Raw genomic sequence first — 17,881 nt, forward strand, 5'->3', positions numbered from 1 at the left:
AGACCTATGAAGGAGGGAATGCTGGCCCCGTTTTAAGAACTTTTTCACATTAGTGTTCTGCTCATCTCTAGGGTTTTTAGCCACCCAGACCTCACGGGTGGGTGGTGCCTTCTGGCTCTACTTTAATTTGCAGTCACTGAGTCAAGAAATCATAGTAGTACATCGATAACAGTATTAGTAATCTTCCCAAGATTATTTTCTGTTATAAAATAAGCCTTCACACAGGCAATGCTTGATATAAATGAATGAGATGGTGACATTGTGGGTAAATTATAAGGGTTAATTAGCATTCCGGCTCATCTGTGATGAGAATCCGCTCACCTACCTGTTGCTTTCCCACAGGATGTGGTCAAATCTGGTAAAACATCCTCTGGTGACATCTTTAATAGCTGACATGGATGGCTCTAAGGCCAGATAGCCCACAGATATCCAAGAAACCTGTATTACACCCAAATGCAATACCACGACACCTATTCCCAATGCTTGCTCTCATTTTAACAGTAGGATGCTTTCTGAATTCCACCGTGAACTAGCGGGAATATGTCTCCTCTCTATCCCCAACCCCCGTAAGGATGGTGGTTCTTACAGCAGCCAAGACAAGGGCTCTTTGGTTGGTAAGGGGCAGGACTGTAGACACTGCAGAGGGTAGACACTTGCCAGCACCCCGCGTCTCCGTGTCCACACAAGTGAAGGCACTTCTGTGGATCTTCCTGAGACTGGAACAGGGAGCCTGGTGCGTGAAGGGGAGAGCACCCCTCTTGCTGTTACTCTGGGGTGCTAGTGCCAGCTGAGGGCATGAGGGATGAGTTGTTCTCTGTTTACCTTGGGATTAAAATTTACAGTGCGATTTAGATTGGTGTTCAGAGCGTGCTTAGAAAAGAACCTGTTTGTGAACATGTGTCCACTGCCACTGATACCATTTTATATCACCTAGAGTCTAATGATTTCCCCCCCCTTCTCTGCTTTCACGCTAGGTTCACAGCTACAGCACAGACAGATCTAAAGGAACCGCTGAAAGTCCTTGGCATCACCGAGATGTTTGATCCATCAAAGGCAAATTTTGCAAAAATAACAAGTATGTTCAGTTTAAAACTAATTCTTAAACTTGAAGACTGTGCTGGAAACTGAGTCTCTCGTTTGTTCAGAAAGAAAAGGTCAAAATTATAAACATGTTGCCCTAACACTCTCCAAGGTTTAATTTGGTTTATCGCCCAGTGGCGCTATTGATCCTTGATCATTTAAGTCAGCGTCAGTCAGTCTCCCAGCATTTCACACGCACGTTTCCCGTGAAGCCCAAGTGACTCTTCCTAGGTAAAGAAGTGTTTTGTGTATTGTCTCTATTACCGAAAAGTATGGCCCTTAATTAGGTATTTGTTTTGGTTTTTTTAATGTACACTTTTTCCCTGTGTTTTAAAAATGAAGATATTTTGGGCTTTCAAATACTTGCTTATTTCCACCAAACAGGCATGCAGAATATCCAGATGTGTATTGTCATTTCATGCCCATTATTCTGAAATAATATAAATTCAAAGGAGTCTGATTAGAATTTTTTCCCCCCTAAAACTTCTAGGACACAGTGGGTATGCTATCTCTTCCTTGCTGACATAGGTACCTTTTCCTGGAGCTATGTGTGAATGGTCAGTCCTCTCTCTTTCTCATCTGGAGCACAGCGACCCCCCACCAAAGCGAATTCCTGGCTTAAACATTACCTGCCCTCCAGTCTGTATTCTTTCCTTTGAGTGCAAAGGTGTTAGTTCACCACCAGCCCTTTACCTGAACCCGAGTGCCTGTCCCGGGGATAAACCTGACTCCCTGGTGACGCTGAAGCTCCATGGACATTCCGACGGTCTCATCCTGTTAGTCAGACACTCATCCCTGTCCAGCGGTGGCCACATCACCTGGGAACTTGCTCGAAATGCATGATGTGGGGTCTGACCCAGACCTACTGGTTCAGAATCCTCACTCTACCAGAGTCCTCAGCCCACTAACATTTGAGAAGCACGGTTTTAACCTGCACTTCCCCTTAGGGTTATCCTGTGTAGCCTAAACACTACCTAGTGTCCCCACGGAGTTCACAGGTGTTCAGAGGGAAGAATAGGCGCCCCAATTCTCCCGAGATGTACTGTTTAACTCCTCAGGTGACTTGGGCCCTGCACAGGGGCCCCTCACTCACCATTGGTCATATTAGAGCCAAGCATGGGTGCAGCCAACTTAAAACCAGGTGGGGTGGGGAATGCACAGTGCAGTGTGCAGCTGATGGATTATAGAATTGTGCACCAGAAACCTGTATAATTTTGTTAACTAACGTTACCCCAATAAATTTAAAATAAAATAAAACCAGATGACGCAAGCAGCACTATTTCCCTTTGCATCCAGACCCACGTCCAGCCAAGGCCAACATTAACCTCCGTTTGCATTGTCCCTGAGAGCTGCCCCCAGTGGGGTGGTAAGGATTTGCTGAGAAGGAAAGTGAATTCACTAGAAGGTTCCAGCGGCAAAACCACATTTCTGAGTCTGATCCTCACAACAGAACCCTTCTCATGCCCGACCTTCTTCTCTTACTGATATGCCCCTAAGATGAGTGGCTCTTGTTGTGAAAAGCCAGCACTTACTCTGCCACTAACTAGCCGTGTGGTTAGAGGGCAGACTTTTTTTAAAACCACCCCGGGCCTTGGTTTCCCCACCTGTAAATGCCATCTGAAGCCCTTCCTGTATCTGACATATGTAAGTGGAAATGATGTTGGCCCACTGCTTCCAGGTAGCCAGGCTTCCTTTTAAGGCTCCACCCTTTTTATTTGTTTATAAAATTCTCAGTGATCGGAGTTGAATTGCTAGAGGCACGAACATATTTGGGGGCTGGAACTCCCTCCTCTGGAGTGATGTCACAGTTCCCTTAGCAGACACCACAGGTGACAGTCCTACAGCCTTCGATCCCGGGACTGTACAAGGTCGCTTTTCCTCTTACACCTTTAAGATTTGGAATTGGCCATGGCTGAGGTTCCTTTTCCAACTAAACAGATGGTCTGCATCTCAAACAAATGCTGTTGTTTTTGTCTTATTTTCTGGAAACAGGGTCAGAAAACCTTCATATTTCTCACATCTTGCAAAAAGCGAAAATTGAAGTCAGTGAAGATGGAACCAAAGCTTCAGCAGTCACGAGTAAGCTGGGGTCCTGGAGGGGCTGGTCCTGGTGCACGGGCGAGGGGGGGCAGGTGGGCTCAGCTGCTCATCCACTTCTGGTCAGGCACTCTGGGTGACTGTCAGGGCACAGTGGGGAATGAGACGGATTGGGGACCTGTGTCCATGGAGCTCCGAGCTGTCTCATATTAAGGGCAGTGCTTCAGTGAGAGAAATTCCTCCAGGACAACAGTCAACAAACTTTTTCTGTAAAGAACTAAACGATGTATTTCTGCTTTGTGCGCCCAAAGCGGCTTCTCAACTTCTCAACTCTGCCATTGTGGCGACAAAGCTGCAGAGATGGTACAAGGCAATGGGCGTGGCTGTTTCTATAAAACCTGATAAAGACAAGATCTGCCCCCTGCACTGGCCTGAGCACAGCCGTGGGCTGAACCCTGCTCTCCAAGGACAGAGCGTGTTCTGGCTTCTTACTGGCAGAAAAGACCAATCTACAGATTGAAACATGAAGTAATAGCACTTAACTAATAGGAAACCAGTCAGTCGGGTTTATCCAGGACAAAGTGAAGGATTAGCACACAGCCACTGCATTGGAGCAGGATGCCGTGCAGCCTGTCTGGGTAATCTGAACATGCACATCTGCTTCCCCTTTGACGGCTTATATAATGGAGGAGGAAACAGACAATCCTGAGTTGTTTTCCTTTTACCCCCTAATTATCCACAGGGGTTGCCTGAATAGATATGGCCAATCTCATAAAACAATATCTCAGCGACGCTTGTCACTGGGTCAAATATTTCTGGTCATTAAAAGGTACCATTTATACCCACAGTAGACACTTTATTGCCTTTCCAAAATGAACATTTAATATTTGTTCCTTTGAAACAGCATTTAAAGCAAAGATCTAGAATAAGGGCTTGGAATCCTTAAGATGCCTCCTGTCTTTTCTAGGCGATTATAAGTGACATCTAAATTTTGCCAAAGTTAGTGACCAATTTTGCCAACAGTATAACTATCAGGATGGGCTACATGGTTTGCAGGGCTCTACACAAAACAAAAATATGGAGCCCCGTGTTCAAAAGTGATCGAAAATTTCAAGACAGCAGCAGCAGATCGCTAAACCACGGGCGGGGTCCTTGTGAGTGTGGGGCCTGTGTAACTGCCCAGGTCTCATCCACGTGAAGCCCAGCCCTGCTGGGTTAGTCTGCTCAGGCTGCCATAGCAAGTACCACGGACCGGGTGGCTTAGCAACAGAAATTCATTTCTAGCACTTCTGGAGGCCGAAGTCCAAGATCAAGGTGTTGGCAGGGTTGGTTTCTCTTCAGTCCTCTCTCCTTGGCTTGTAGATGGCCACTTTCTCACTGTGTCCCCATATGGCCTTTTCTCTCTCTCCGTCCACCCCTGGTCTCCCTGTCTTCTTATAAGAACACTAGTTTTACTGGGTTAGGGCTCCACCTCATTTAAATGAACACTCCTTGACAGCCCTATGCACAGCTACAGTCATGTTGGAGATTAGGGCTTCTGCATAAGTTTTGAGGGAATTTGATTTATTCCATCTGCTAACTAGTGAGTAGTTTTTAATAACCCCGAGTAAGTGGTTTACCCAGCATAGCTGCAGGTGTTTTCTCTAGTATCAAGCCCCCGTCATTAATGCTCCCTGGGGCTTGAACAAGAGGACCTGGTCATCGCCGCGAGCACGGGGCAGTTGTGCCTGCACCACCTGCCTTCAGGGCCTTGCCACAGGCTTATTAAACTGAAGCCACTACTGGTGAGCAGGGCAGAGCAGGCACGTCTCAGACCATGAACTAAAGAAGTCTGCTTTCTAAGTCTCATGTCTACACCAAGACGAGCTGGACAGCACAGTAGGTCCCAGATGAGGGGGTCTGTGTTGCCAGTGGAAGAAAACCTAGCTCGTGCCAGAGGAAGAGGCAGACTCAGTGGCTGAGCACGAAGCTGGGCCTTAATGTGCAGAAGGGATTGGTTAGGCTGAAAGGCCCAGCTCCCTTCACCAGGGGGCAGATGGGATAAATAAAAACCAGCCAGTACTGACAGTGAGTATGCACTGGGTGTGTGTTCAGTGGCAAACAGTGTGCTGAGAGCTGCCATGTTTATGTCACTTAATCCTCATAAAACCCTACAAGGAGTCGGTACTTGTATTAAAGAGGGTGCTGGTGTGGACTAAACAGGATGGTGAATGTTTCCTTTCCCCCCGCAGCTGCGATTCTAATTGCGAGGTCATCTCCTCCCTGGTTTATAGTGGACAGACCTTTTCTATTTTTCATCCGACATAATCCTACAGGTGAGTGATTCTCTCCCATTGGTCACAGTTAGAATTCAGAGAGGTAGGTTGCCATTGTAGTTAAATGCAGCGGTTCTGCTTTTAGTCTGTTTCCCATGTGGCAACAATTGCAAGCACATCAACTATACACCCTGGAGAGAGGAAAATCAGGCTGTGGTTACACAGTGTGATGGGATCTTTCAAAAGAGGACAAGATTGTATGTTTGGTTGTTTTACTTTTAACATATAGAGGACTCTGCGACCCTTTGGAGCACTTTTGACATCTATTGATTTTTTAAAAAATAAATCCAGTAAAATTTTACAAGAAATTAGATGTTGTCAACCTCTGTGAGCCAACTCCATGGTTATGACTTGATTTGTTAATTCAGTCCATCTTGGCTCTGTCAGCCATTGGTTCAAACTTTAGCTCCATATAACAGTAGTTCCTACCCTCAGTACAATTTTGAAGAATAAATAAGATTGTCTTTGATGAGAGGTTGGCTTCATGTTGGTACAGAAGAGAAACTAATACATTTTAACTTTTACTCTTTTTAAAGCAAAATATAAGCTAGTTCCTTACCCTCTTGTCCCATTGCATCTTTAATGTCATAATTAGTGTGCCCTGGAACCAAAGAGTTCACCATGGGAGCCTCTAGCCACATGCACCTATTTCATGTTAATTTTTAATTCATTGACATGAAATATAATTAAAAATTCAATTTCTTAGTCACACCAACTATATTTCAAGGGCTCAATAGCCACATGTGCCTATTGGCTGCCATCTTGGACCATGAAGCTAGAAACCATTCCATCATTGCAGAAAGTTCCATTGAGAGGAGTAGGTTCAACTCAGGCCAGGGACCGTCCCTTAAATGTGCCTTCCATCTCATTTTAAAACTGTAGTCACGCATTGTTTTCTTTCAACTCTGTAGGTGCCTTCTTGTTCATGGGGCAGATAAACAAACCCTGAAGAGTCCTATAGAAGCCATGCAAGGCAAACCCGACTTTGCTATGAAGAGAAGACTCCTTGCCTATGTCTCTCATAGTTCTGTTAAATATTTTTGTACGTTACTTTCTTTTTCAAAACTAGTTCTTAGGAACAGAGACTCAAGGATGCAAGCATTTCTATTCCAGGATGTTAAAGGCGGGAAGAGGCAGGATGGCCAGAGCACTGTACTGAGCAATGAATAGAAAGGCTGCCAGATGTTTAAAAGGTTCTTTAAACTACTGAGTGGTTACCTAGGTAACAACCCTCTTGAGTATTTACTGTCCAGTTCAGGATTTGTGTTTTGTTTTGTTTTTATGTATGGCTTTGCAGAAGAAATTCAAGCAGTGTGATGGGGAGAAAAAGACATTTTATGGTAGCTTTTACATTTTTATGAAAAAAATATTATTGGCCTTTTAAATTTTTTTTTTTTTTTTTTTGGTCTCATCCAAAGTCTTGTTAGTAAGCATTATTTGGGGGGTAGAAATAGCGAAATCTAGCCTCTGTGTTTTTGATGTTGTTGTCGTTGTTGTTTTATATAGTGCATGTATCCACTAAAATAAAGTTTTAAAAACTAATGTCTTGCTAGACAAGGTTTGCTGTTGTGCAGTGTGCCTGTCGCTACTGGTCTTCTGTACTCTCTGGATTTGCATTTTTGTATTTTGTACAAAGTAAAAATAAAGTGTTATGAGTAGTATAAAATTAAATAAAAAAGCTATCTGTCTATCTGAAAATACAACACAAGGAAAGGAGTCTTTTGAAAAGACTTCAGCCTCTTCCAGTAAACCTGTGCGCTTTGATAAACCGCAGAAAACCCAAAGCTCCTGGCTTTCTCCTCTGAACCGGCCATCAGACTCTTCCCTGCCTCGCCCCTTCTCCGACGGCAGGTCCCTTCAGAGCAGTAAACCCGCCTCTGATCTCAGCTGCCTGTTCACTCCCGTGAGGGCCAAGTATTACCTCAAAAGTGGAGCTTCCGTAGCCAGCGCAGAAAGAAGTTGCTGGGGACTCCTACTTTGGAAATTGGAGTGAATGGTGGAAGTATCATTTCTGGTGACAGGCTGGAGTGTTTATTTTTTTTGAAATGACAAGGTATTTTGGGGGGAACTAATCGCAATTCTAATGCTACCAATTATTTTATCACCTAAGGACATTCTGAGAGAGAGACAGAGACAGAGACAGTGACATGAGAGAGACACAGGTCGGTTGCCTTCCGTACGTGCCCTGACTGGGAACTGAACTGGCAGCCTTTAGGGGCACAGGATGAAGCTCACCCAGCCGAGCAACTCAGACAGGGCAATGTTACCATTTTTTATTTGCCTGTTTTTTCCCTCTCCCATCCCCACTAATTTCTTCAAGATTTGGGTAGTCTTATCTAAATCAGAAAGGTTTAAAATATTTTTTATCGAAATTTAAAAACATTTTTTTAGCCCACGAGCTCTACTTATCACTCTTTATACATTAAAACTTCACATTCAACACTCCACCAATTTGTCGTTTGGAATTCTTATTGTTTAGTGGGCTGAGCTCTGTGGTTACGACTAAGTGTGGAACTGGTCAACCCTGAGAGAAGGGGCCATTGTTTTCCATATTTAAAATTAAATGGCACGTTATTCTGAAGGGCAGCCCTGTACTCTAGCAAACATGCTGGCATAGTTATTAATGCCTATTAGAGTTAGTTTTACAGGTTTCTGGTCCCATTCAGTTATATTATTTTGAATAGTTTAAAACATGTGCTTGTAATTATAACTTTTGATTGCATGAATTTTGTCCTGGAAAAATTCTTAATTTGCAAGATGGAATTCAATCTAGCAATCACCTTAGTATTTATTCTACAGAGAGAACCGTATCTTTCTAGTGCTCTGAGTGCCAAAGTTGGGAGCCGCAGCTGTAGGTCCCAGAGGACCATGGCAGAGGATTTTACAAACTGAGGTTTGGAGAGACAACCTAGGGGTCAGATGAAAGGAAAAGTGAACTTAGGAGGTAGACGTGGGCAGCATGCTGCAGCTGGGCATCCTCAATAGGCATCCCTCAGCTGGGGACGTTGTGAGCTGGACCCCTGATGAGAGGAATGCCCACATCTGGTTTTACAAACCGTCAAGATGGACACTAACATATCCTTGCCTCTGCAATCAGTGCATTTTCTTCCATCATTAAAATAGGAGAAAATAATAGGACGACGTGGCCAAAAATAAAGTATTTTAGAAGTTTTATTTATGGAAGCTCTGCCATTTTCCCTTTCCAGGAAATATAAGAGCTAAAATATCCAGACCTTGGCATCAGATGAATCGTTCTTATAGGAAATGCTCAACTTTACATCCTGAGGGAAGAGGTGAGCTAGCTTCTGCACATATTCAGACTGTTAGAACTGTGAGGGACCAAGAAGTCATGTGTCACTGTAATCACAGACCCTATACATACAAACATACATAATCTCCCCTGCACAGGGAGGAAAGGTAGTGTCCCCCATAAAGGCACTTTGCGCACTGGGTAACTGTGAAGTGGGATTAGAGCACCATCTTGTGGCAAAAATATATAACGTGCTGAACACAATAAGCAGCCCCTATTTCATTTTCGGTATTTGTTTTTAGTAATATAGTTCACTTTCTCATGACCACATAAAATACTTCAAGAATAATATTCTCTACTTCATATATGCAAATAATAAAAACAAATGTACTATAAAGAATAAGGCTTATATAGTTGAGTCTGTAGACATCAATTTACATTTTTGGCCAAGGAACTATTTGGTGCCATTATATTTTGGAGTTAGGGAACTGGAGTGGGAAGAGGTGAGAAAGGGAATCAGAATTTCAAAGTAAATGACTCTAATGTCTTCTCCTATGCCAAGTTCAAGTATCAGTACTTTTATATCTCACCAACTTCCTATGGTCGTTAACAACTGTCTTCTCAACATGGATTATAGACAGTCAAAAACCTAGTCCTCAAATGGTTGCTGAATGCTTAGTTACATAACTCACAGGTTCCTCTTGCCCACACATCAGACTTACTACGCAGGATATATTGTTAGAGCAAATGAGTTGTCCAGGTTGGTTCCAAGTTTTAAGCTATTTCATACAGAACCACTCAAGCATGCTAATAATTTGTTTTCTACATTCCAGCCCACATGTTCAGGGTGCATTTAAAAAGTACCCCTTAATGTAGGTTCAAAGGAGACTTTACTTAGATATATGCTGAAATCACATTCTCCATAAGGAATTCGGGTCTGTTTACTTGCAAATTAGATTTTATGAACTAGAGCTAGCTTTGTTCTGTATATAAATCTAAAAGCATTCAAGGTTCAGAAGCTTGACAGTAAGATGAGGACACTTCCTCTCCAACCTCATAGGTTAAGGTACTGCAAACGGGCCTGAACAGAATTTAGGGGTCACATTATCAGCACTACTTATCGGGGAAAGGACGACTGAGTTTGCAACTAAGTTCTTTAACAAACCCTTTGAAAAAGTCTTCACCTAAAATAAAATTCAAATACTCTAGCTAGAACCTGATGTTTTTGCATATGATGGATGAATCAGTGGTTGAGAACATTTACCATCTTTTGCTTCCCTGAAACCTTCTGTAATCTCTTTTCTCTTTAGGTATCAATGAGCTGCTTATCAATCATGTTTACTTGCTGTGGGTGACAAACATAAGTGTGGCATTTTACTACTGGGCTTGGCCCTCTGTCCCTGTGTTCAACTATTAGTAGTTAACTCTCCAAAGAATGGTGAAATAATTTACATTTAACCCACCAAATTCAACCAGCTCCAGTAATTCTCAAACCTTCCAATCCAAACAGTCTCTGCATTAGCTGTGATGTCTGTAAACTCTCTTACATGTGATAAGTTCCACTTTCCTAACGAGTCTCAGGCAAGTTTCAGAGGTCCTTCATGATCCTTTATAAAGATTTCATGGCAATAGTGCTACCAGCTTAAACATTTTACCTTTTCTATCCTCAACTCCCAATTCCCACTTTTCTTGTTAAGCCCTGGGCATAACTATTGGCAGACTGAAACTGAAAACTGTTGCTAAAAAGTTAGAGAAATAAACCAAAGAGAATTTGCAGGTGGGTTACAGAACTGACCACAGAGGATTAGAGCCAGAGGACACACTTAAGGTTTGTCCTAGACTGAATTAAATCTTACAGTAAAACACTTAGAACAGTGCTTGGCACATAGCAGCTATGATTATGATTATAGAATATTAAATTGATAAATACATCCTTTATTTTTCCACGAGCATTGGCTTCAATACTTCAAGCTGCTGCTTTTGATCTTCGTGTTTTCTTTTAAAAGCATAAAATGTACCTTTCCTGCCATTTATTTTATAGAAATTGAATAACTATGAAATGAATTAGTATACAGATTTTTAAACCTATTTACATGATTTAGAGATTGCTAATTGCTAAAATATGCACCTTACATTTCTGAAGGTTAAGTTATAACATCACTGTTTTAGCTAAAATTACTTTAGAAGCAAAAGCATTAGGGTTAGGGGAGTTCACTCACCCAGGTATATCAAATTAAATTACAATGAAACATCACGGAAATACTAACTTTTTCAATGGTATTACAGCAAAGTTCACACAGAACTTATATTCAAATTATGATACCTCAAAGCCAGAAGGGAATAGAGTACACCTATTGTACGAGTTACATACGGTAATAAAATCAAGGGCCTGGGAAATTTAATGGGAAACATCCAAAAAGAGAACGAAAGAAAAACAACCTAAAAGACATGTGCCCTGATGAGAGCCCATTTAATTTTAGGGGCTGAGTATGAGGGTAAACACATTTCTTTACAATGTGGAAAACGTCCAGCTCTGAGCATCTGACGCTTGTCTCAATATTTTGCTTACGAATTTCAGGTCCCATCTTTGGCTGGCTAGCTAGCAGTGATGGTCTCTTCTGCTCTGAAATTCTGTTTGGGCTTTGAATAGTCCCAAGGCCGCCTGTTCTCAGCAAATCCGTACAGTTTCCTGAGCGCCACTCGAGCAGCTTCTTCTTCTGCAACCAGGACTGTCTCCCCAGGTCCCTCTGCAAGCAGCTTCTTATCACTAGAATAAAAACAGCAGCAGCAGTCCAAAATTACCTGGTGCATCATAAAGCACAGCCCACAAATCAGTTTTGCCTTGTAAACCTTACTTTGGCAACATCATCCACCAGAATTAACAGAAACATTTTTCCTTTCTACCAGCAATAGTATATGAACTGCTAATAAAGGATGTGTTTAAGGGTTGCCAATCTGAGGAGCAAAAGAGCATCTTATTGTTTTGCTTGGACCTGAATGAAAACTGAAGGTGAATGTTTACATTGCCACCCACTTTCTCCTTATAATGTCCTCCACTGCTATGTATGGGGCCAGGTACTTGAAATATCGGAGGATCACTTTGTAAACTACGTAACTGTCTAACCACTATGCTGTACACCTAAAACCAATATAAAATAATATTGAATGTCAATCGTAATTGAAAAATAATTTTTAAAAAAGGAAAGAAAATCGGGGGGGGGGAGATACTATTAGCAATCCACAGATGACTTACCTTTCCCTAAGAATGACCAGCTGGAAAGGAAGTAGTAATCATGGGAATGAGATATTTTTAAGTCTTTTCATGCAATCAGAGGTTAAACTGAGGAATTGTAAAGTCTCTCTTTTTTTAATGCTTCCAATCAATGTTATGAAATTAAGATTAAAATTGTACTAACCAGTATAAGCCAACAAAATACAGAGGCAAAGCTGTGGTGCTTCCAGACTGCCTGGTAAGTCTGGGTTCCGGAGCTGAAATATTCCTTTTCCTCAGTTCTTCCACCAGCAGCCCCATGGGATTGACCACCTTCCAAATCTCAAAGAGTTCCTTCCCAGTCAGCTGAGTAATTAAGAAGTCCTGCATATAAAAATATAATTTATACATTTAGATTAGTGTAAAAAAAATAAGGACCATAATTCAAAGTACGACTTTAACAGAAATTAAACACTTAATGGGAAATGAAAGAAAAAATGTACTATTCCTTTTCATCTATTCCACATATAGTTTTCTCATATAAGTTTTATTTAAAAAATCACGGTTGAAGGTGAAATCCTGTGTCACCATTTAGAAATGTATTCTTATTAATAAAAGTATTTTTAAAAGAGGGTTTAATTAGTGAATAAACTAATAACTTCTGGCAGAAACTTGTAAAAAGACACTAAGGGCCTTCTAGGTAACAGTCCTTCTTTGTCTAAGTTCATGATTTTAAAAAATCATTTAAATATTAACTTCATGATTTCGGCAGCTGTGAAGCTGGGAGATCATGGCCAGAAGAGGATGTGAGATCTCACTGTCCTCCCAGCCCTTGACCCTTCCCCAAACACCTTCAATAAAATGCTTTGATTTACACCCCCCCAAATATAGTAACTTCACTTTAACTGCCTTTTAAAAGTGTTTATGGCTTTATATACTTTCAATTTATAAAACTAAAAAACATGAGGAACATATGATGAACATTCAAAGCAAAAGAGAATGTTTTGGCAATAAATTATATTGTATAGAAAATATGGGAACCTACACTAATTTTCACAATATAATGCAATTAACTTGTGTTAACAAACACAGTATATAACAGGATGGCTAAATGGGGGCAGACAGGAGAAATAAAAAAGATTTCTCAGTTCACAAAATAGAGTCAATCTCGTTACATCACTTCCCCAAGCGCCAGACCTCTATTTCAGTTTCATGAATCAAAAATATTTCTAAGTCCATTCTCAGTTGGGAATTTTGAATATTTTAATGTACAGAGACAAGATTTGCCTTCTGAGACATAAATTGTTATTCACCTATGTATGAATCACCGGGTTGTTTTTTGCCATATAGAATAACCAATCGCAGGGTGAGGAAAGCCTCCTGACTTAGGAATAGGTATCGTAATTACCTAATATGTTCTATAATTGGAACTGTCAAAGAAGCACTAAAATACAGTAAGCAAATATGTCCAAAATGACCTCATGACTACTTTATAGAAATTTTTAAAAAGTGACCACCCAGCTGGTATGGCTCAGTGATTGGGCACTGACCCATGCACTGAGAGGTCACTGGTTCAATTCCCGGTCAGGGCACAAGCCCAGGCTTCCGGCTTGATCCCCAGCAGGGGGTGTGCAGGAGAGAGCTGATGGATGTTGATTCTCTCTCATTGATGTTTCTCTCTCTCTCTTTAAAATCAATAAAAACAACAACAAAAGAAACATATTTAAAAAGTGACTAAAAATCGTTTGGAGGGTTCTAAGACTCCAGAGAAGCTACCATGATAAAAATAATGGAAATCAAGGGAGGACTTGAGACTTTCTTTAGAAAAAGCTATTTAGTTCTGGGAGGGGAAAGTAGGCATGTTTCCTTTTCACCCCAAGCCTAGAGGCCTTGCAAGTGTTCGCTGGCCTCTGAATCTGGGGTGAGGGATGTACAGTGAACTGGCAGCCAACACACATTCCTGGCTTACAGGCAGCATGCTGGCAGAAGCTGCCTGTAGTAGTGGGGAGAAAAGTCTGCAACCGGTGTCTAAAGCATAAAAACCCTTAAGACCTGATGTGGAACCCACAGAGGGAGCCATTTTTAAAGTCCTTCTAGAAACCAGAAGCTGAGAAGGGAAGGAGCAGCCAACACCATGTCAAGGAACACGGTAGGAAAGTTCCAGCAGGGCACACGATGCCCTTTAGAGTCTGTTTTAAACATCAACCAGGCTCAGAAAGCACTACATCACCTCACAGTCATCAAGTCAAGTAAAAATCTTCTGCTCTTCCTTCTCCTCTTTCCCTGAGCTCCCACTCCAGAGGGGACAGTTAACATACCTACTTCCCAAAGGCAAACAGGTGCCCACCCATCACAGGCCTTAGCTGGGGACAGAAGACAGGTTTTACCTATGAACTAAGCCTGAGAGTTGGTTAACATAAGTATCCTTCTCTACAAAAGTTGTGACACTCAGTATCAAACCAAGTGGGTAAGTTCCAAGAGCAAGGGATGCTGGTTTAAAAGACCCAACATGCAAATACCTGAATCAAGACTGTGTGTTTTTCACTTAATGTGACTGTGTGGACTTTTCATTATGTAAGAGTAATCAATAACTCGTTTTCATCCAACGCAGAAGATAAGCATTCTCCCAGTTAATAGATTCTAAAAGGACAGTGGGAGTCAAGACATACCAATTACATTGTTTTACTTAGCTAAGCTACTGGCTGATAAGAAGTTAGGTGTGCATCACAGGAACTCAGAAATCCAAGATTTTATCACTTAAGCATGACAGTTCCAAAGCCAACAAGGCCCTCCCATAGTGTCCTTCGTCTAACTCACTGCACATCTACTGAGCATCTGCTACGGGGGCACTATCCTTGGACCTACGGGTGTAAAACTAAAGACATGGCTTGCAGTCCTTACGAACTCACGACCCAGTACTTAACATTCACCGCCGATGATGTCCTCAATGAGAGATAACTGGAATAATTCATGCATTACCAATTCATATATCACCATTAGGTCTTTCTCAGTTTTGGTAGCCAGAAAATTACACACAGAACCTTCCATGGTCATACAGCATTGAAATGAATGAGGAAATTTTTCTTTCTGTCCATCTCAAGTATGTCCAGGTATGCGCAATTAATAATGACCTACCCTGATGAATAGTGCAGTCCTCTCAGGTCCACTGCTCTGTAGCAGGGCTCCAATTACTGCAAAGAAAGTCTGCTGTAACACAGTCGGGGGGACTGGAAATTCCGCACTCAGTGTTAACTGCTCCACAGCCAAGTTTCTAGCCACGTGGCACACGACTTCCTCACCACTGAGAAAGTCAACGAGACTCTGAACGCCTTCAGTGGGCAAGTCTGGGAATGCATCTTCAAGAAACTGAGTGAGGCAAGCTTGTGAAAAAGATGACCCTTGCTCAGAGAGTTCTTGATTATCTTTAATATTCAGAAGAACTGCTTCTTTTTCTACTCCAAGTTTTTGGCGTCTGGCCTCCTCACTTTTAATATAGCAGCTGTTAACAAATGCAGTTTTGAGAAGATCTAAGGAAAAGGTTTCCTGTAACCGGTGTCCAAATGCTTGTATTTCAGCATGGTAATCCCAGTTGGGCTTCTCAGAACTGAAAGCGTAAAACAAAAGACAGGACAAGATGTTGCTACGGTGCAAAAAATTTTCACTGTGATGTAATTTTCTTAATTATATAAAGGAAATTGAAATTTTAAAAGATTTTCATTTTAACGCCTGGCTTTGATTTTCTAAAAGTTAAAATTCAAGTCATATGATAGTTGTTCTTTGCTAGATACACTGTTGGATTAATTTCCCCTTTAAAGTAATTGCTACATTAAACTGCTCTAATCACGGACCTACACTTAATACCTAGGTGTGAAATATAAATTATAATTTCACAGGTTCAAGCCATAAACAGTAAATATATTTTATTTACCTTGTACTTTACTGATTTAAATTTTGAAAACATACATTTAAGTTACCGATTAAGTAATCTAGTATCAATATTATACGTAGGTAGGTTCAATGTTCACAATCATTCCCAAGAATGACTAAAAGGCCTTTTTTTTAAAAAAAGAAAAAAAAGAAAAAAAGACAATAAAACCAAAATAAAACTTTTAAGTAAAAGAGGGCAGCAAAGTATAAACATCTGGGTTGTAATATTATGATGTATACCTAACCCGTAAGTTTCTTCCAAGTATAAAAGTCTCAGGTGACTAACGGTGCAATCACAAAGAAATGTGAATTAAAAATAAAGGCTATTTTTTTGCCTATTAGGAAAAGAACTTAATATTTGTGTTCAAAGAGTATAGGAATACAAACACACATATTCCGACTGGTAGGTGTATAAACTGGATTAACTCGGGGGGGGGGAGGGGCAATATTAAAGTAGCTATCAAAATTTCACACTAAATCTCCAAAGGAGGGTTAGCTTCAGAGCTGGTCCCTGTTACATCGGTTGTAACAACAGCACGGAGCTCAAACACCCATAAATGGGGCCATGAGGGGGCCCAGTGCAGCTAATTGTCCCGCCGCAGGTCAGACAGGCCATTGAAGACAAGAGTGTGGGGCCCGACGGGGACCTGTAAAGACCCGCGCCCCTTCCACCGGACCTGCTATCGCTGGAACAGGATTAATCAGGGCAAATGCCTGCAGCAAAAATGCTTCCCTTTCACTCCTGTCGGTGGACTGCGTGGAGCACGCGAGGTTTTTCTCTTCCTCTAACTCGCAACGCTGGGGAGTGTTTCCTCCCTGGTACCCGCGCCCACAGACCTCTCAGGCGTCACGAAACCGGGGCGACAGCGCACAAGGCCACGCGACGGTCGCCCCGCAGCCAGCCCGTCTCCCACGGGGGAGACAGCGCCCAAGGCCACGCGACGGTCGCCCCCAGCCGGCCCGTCTCCCACGGGGGCGACAGCGCCCGAGGCCACGCGACGGTCGCCCCCAGCCGGCCCGTCTCCCACGGGGGAGACAGCTCCCAAGGCCACGCGACGGTCGCCCCCAGCCGGCCCGTCTCCCACGGGGGAGACAGCGCCCGAGGCCACGCGACTGTCGCCCCCCAGCCGCCCGTCTCCCACCGGGGCGACAGCGCCCGAGGCCACGCGACGGTCGCCCCCCAGCCGGCCCGTCTCCCACGGGGGCGACAGCGCCCTAGGCCACGCGACGGTCGCCCCCCAGCCGCCCGTCTCCCACCGGGGCGACAGCGCCCGAGGCCACGCGACGGTCGCCCCCCAGCCGCCCGTCTCCCACCGGGGCGACAGCGCCCGAGGCCACGCGACGGTCGCCCCCCAGCCGCCCGTCTCCCACCGGGGCGACAGCGCCCGAGGCCACGCGACGGTCGCCCCCCAGCCGCCCGTCTCCCGCAGCTCGCAGCGGGCCGGCCTTTACCTGCGAGTCCCCACGCGCCGGGCGGCACCCATCTCCTGGGGCTCGGTCCACGCGTCTCCGTCGCGTGCGTGTCTGCATCGCAAACCTCCCAGGCTCCAACCAGGACCCACCCTCCCCGCGGCGGCCCCGGGCGCTCGCCCGCCTCCCCGACCCTGGCCCAGGCGGCTCCTACCGGCGCGCGGGCGGCGGCGGGTTCCGGAGCAGGCGCCACCGCTCCAGCTCCTTCTGGAAGCGGACGGCGGCGCGGAAGCTCTTCACTCCCCGGACCGGCGGGGCGAGGGCGGGGGCGGCCGGCGCCAGGAGGCAGCGAGGGCCCCGCAGCAGCAGCCTCCTCAGCCCCGATGCCATGGCGGGGAAGACGGCAGTGGCGGGCGGAAGGAAAGGCGTCGGACCCGGGTCGCTGTAACACCGTCCCCCGGACCCGGGGCGCCGCGCTCGGCTGGGGCGGGGCCAGCGCGCAGTGGGCGGGGCGTCTGCGGTTTCTCCCACCAATAAGCGCAGCGCAGCGAAAAGAGGGCGGGAAGATCTAGAGGGAAAGGAGCTGGGGACCACCAGGCGGACGGAGTGGGGACCTGGGTTGGAACAAATCAAGTGCAAAACAAAAAAGTG

General features: G+C 44.0%; 2 protein-coding genes across 5 annotated transcripts in view; one reads left to right on the forward strand and one right to left on the reverse strand.

Annotated features, from left to right (window-relative positions):
- SERPINE2 (serpin family E member 2) overlaps positions 1-6,883 on the forward strand; it is a 47,754-nt gene extending 40,871 nt beyond the window's left edge. For all 4 annotated transcript variants that reach the window (XM_081143362.1, XM_081143365.1, XM_081143364.1 and 1 more), the window contains 4 exons: positions 975-1,075; positions 3,073-3,159; positions 5,349-5,432; positions 6,344-6,883. In XM_081143362.1, coding sequence (XP_080999488.1) covers positions 975-1,075; positions 3,073-3,159; positions 5,349-5,432; positions 6,344-6,381 — 310 coding nt within the window. In that variant the 3' untranslated portion in view covers positions 6,382-6,883. The remainder of the gene's footprint in view (positions 1-974; positions 1,076-3,072; positions 3,160-5,348; positions 5,433-6,343) is intronic.
- Positions 6,778-17,689, reverse strand: MRPL44 (mitochondrial ribosomal protein L44). The gene is made up of 4 exons (XM_081143366.1): positions 17,445-17,689; positions 15,029-15,497; positions 12,099-12,277; positions 6,778-11,449 (listed from the first exon to the last, which is right to left on the reverse strand). Exons 1-4 carry the CDS (start codon positions 17,618-17,620, stop codon positions 11,278-11,280), a joined length of 996 nt encoding a protein of 331 aa, XP_080999492.1. The 5' UTR covers positions 17,621-17,689; the 3' UTR covers positions 6,778-11,277.
- Between the last annotated feature and the right edge of the window lie 192 nt (positions 17,690-17,881).

Source organism: Miniopterus schreibersii (assembly GCF_964146895.1).
Source record: "Miniopterus schreibersii genome assembly, chromosome: 7".
Lineage (NCBI taxonomy): Eukaryota > Metazoa > Chordata > Mammalia > Chiroptera > Miniopteridae > Miniopterus > Miniopterus schreibersii.

Coding starts and splice junctions, on each gene's coding strand:
- MRPL44 (XM_081143366.1), bottom strand. CDS start 17,620: ATGGCATCGGGGCTGAGGAGGCTGCTGCTGCGGGGCCCTCGCTGCCTC. Junction 15,498..17,444: donor CCGCCGCCGCCCGCGCGCCG/GTAGGAGCCGCC, acceptor TTACGCTTTCAG/TTCTGAGAAGCCCAACTGGG. Junction 12,278..15,028: donor GGACTGCACTATTCATCAGG/GTAGGTCATTAT, acceptor TTTTATATGCAG/GACTTCTTAATTACTCAGCT.